Below are 2589 nucleotides of genomic sequence, written 5' to 3' on the forward strand. Positions count from 1 at the left end.
GAAACATTCAATTTTGACTTCCGTAACGAACCTAAATTCGCAACCTGGCAACAATACGGGTGAACACTGCCCTTTCAAACGTGGAGGTCACAGGGCTAGCGTGCCGGCTGTTTGCGGCCAAGGATGGATCAGCCTTGCGATATTACAGACAGTGTCAACTGACATGACATCAATGGGACTCATTGAGAAGTATTAAAGGAACCATGCAAAGACTATATAGCTATGATTCTGTGGCCCAATAGTTTTGTGATAGCCTTCTCTACTTTCAGTGATATCTATACCTTGATTTGCAACAGTGAAGAAGCAAGCCATGGGTATCAACCTTGCAACCCCAGTTGCCAAAATCATAGCCCAGATTGCTCCAGCTGCGGCTATATTTCCCCCGGCAACGGCCGACCTATTAGTATTGGGGAAAAGAGGCGCTCCTGGTTTCCCATGGGCTGCTATGAGCATATTCAGCGCTGCCTCAGTGATTAAAACCTGTGTTGCTGCTGCATTTCCTGATTGGATGCGCGAAATTTTCAAAATAAGAAGCGATTCAACCGATTCAGAGATAGGGCTGATTCTGAGTCTTGTCCCTGATTACAATAATAAAGCCAAACTTGATCTCGGTGAAAATGGGTGCATAGGTGTCCTGGTAAGTAGGACTGAATAATTTGTTTCTTGATACAATTGCCTGATATATATTATACGTTCAAGGTCAAAAATGGAACCCAGCAAGCAATATATAAGTTGGATGAGTTCACAAACCACATTGTACAAGACGCTCCGGAATTCAAAGAAAACGAAACAGAAATAATTTCTCGTCACAGAATTGACCCAATATATTTTCAAAAACATAATTGGCTGAACGAAGTTCTCAGCCTGCTCACTTCGGCAATCAAAATTGCTGAGTTCATTGTCCTTCTGTGTTATGACGCGGCTGGCCTTGGTCTGCTAAGTGCACTAAGCTGGCTAGTGTTTTTCATTTACTCTTTGTTCATTATCATCATGTCAAACTTATCGACATCATTCAGGAATCAACACAACCGTACAATTGATGTTGTTGTCGGAAACTTACCAAGGTTTGGACAGCCAGGCTCTGGAGGGCGTCGAATTTGTTTAGGAGTTCCGCAAAATCAGCGTCGGTCATTATTGTGGAAGCCTGCCTGGATTTTCGGAGCTGCTGTTTATACTTACTCGCTCGTCCATGGCTACGCACTGCTTAATACACAAAACGAAAATGTCATCATCATCTGGACAGGCTTTCAACTCCTCTGGCTTTTCCTCCGCTTCCTGTTCTTTTGGCTGGCGGAGGATGCTGATAAGCCCACAACAATACCACCTTCGTCAAAGGTTTACTCAGATTTACAGGACTTCGAGATAAGGAAAATCCAGATGCTGATGTTGTCATTGTCAAGATGCCAAATGAACATTCATCGAAGGGGGAAGTTCTCATATGAATCGGACATTAAAACGCATATGAAGATCGAGGAAGATCTTCGCTCGGGCAGTATCAGTAACGTGCTGGATTCGATGCCAGAATGTTACTCCCAAATACCCCAGGAATTGATCGATAACGACTGGGAAATTCCTACAACTATGGATGACATCCGAATTATCCACGTTATTGGCGATACACTTCTCAGAAGCGCATGCTGGCTTGCCGGTACGACTCATAACCACGACATGCTCTACGATGCGTGTATGGTTTGCGTTGAATCCAGAGGGCAAAGTGCTCTAGTCCCAGCTGCTCGCGTACTCTTCTCCACCGTACCGCGTGATCCAAATTATGACCCAGATAATGAGAGAATATACCCACGTGGTACCAAGAACGAAGGCCCATCAAAAGTTGAATGGTGCTATTGGATCCCAGCTTCGTCGTCCAAATGGCTGGAAGTTACAAGTACTGGATTGAAAGTCTTCGGAAAAAGTGCGGGTCGGAATTGGGTTTCCGAAGGTGATATCGAAAAGAAGCTACAAGGTCCACTGCACATCAGCTTTAATTCAATGAAAGATATCGAGAGGATCGTTGAGATATCGATGTTGGCTTATAATGATCTCAAGCGAGTGGCGGGAGTAAGAGATAAGTGAGATTAGATATGCTGTGTAACGTTTCGTCTCCGTTGGTTCTTTCTTCGGAGGAAAAGTTCTTATGCGGTCTATTATTTTATTAAGTCAAGTGTATCAGAATGAGAAGTCTTCGTATTCTTTGATAATATCCCCCAGGTGTGGGTGAGTTTGTCTGAAATAATGCATCAAAGCTGTCAGAAGCCTCTGTTTACGAGGTATCGGATTATAAATGCTAACGAAACAAGTAGACATATCTCTCAGCGTTTAATAATACTGTAAAACCGAAGCCAGTATAGCAAAGAGTGAGACAATCTTGAAAGGAAGACATGCAGATGAAGCCCCACAACTGGAAGCTCGGAGGGAGTAAGGAGTATGCGTGAGAAGAATCAGCCACAAGGCCAACGTTGACCTACAGTATTCATCGTGGCATTAAGAAGCCGCTCATATAGTTGGAATTTCCTGAGACCCACTGTGGAGCATGTCTTGTATAAGATCATGCTTTGAAGGAGCTAGGTTGGGTGCCGTCTTGGTGCGACC

General features: G+C 44.1%; 1 protein-coding gene across 1 annotated transcript; it reads left to right on the plus strand.

Annotated features, from left to right (window-relative positions):
• Positions 1 to 310: 310 nt before the first annotated feature.
• On the plus strand, positions 311 to 2073 carry N7509_003898 (uncharacterized protein; the record flags this gene model as incomplete). Its single annotated transcript, XM_056628535.1, has 2 exons — positions 311 to 637; positions 700 to 2073. 2 exons carry the CDS (start codon positions 311 to 313, stop codon positions 2071 to 2073), a joined length of 1701 nt encoding a protein of 566 aa, XP_056491269.1.
• Positions 2074 to 2589: the final 516 nt, after the last annotated feature.

Source organism: Penicillium cosmopolitanum (assembly GCF_028827165.1).
Source record: "Penicillium cosmopolitanum strain IBT 29677 chromosome Unknown utg000005l:1.0-4006212.0:1.0-4009387.0, whole genome shotgun sequence".
NCBI classification, from domain to species: Eukaryota; Fungi; Ascomycota; class Eurotiomycetes; order Eurotiales; family Aspergillaceae; genus Penicillium; species Penicillium cosmopolitanum.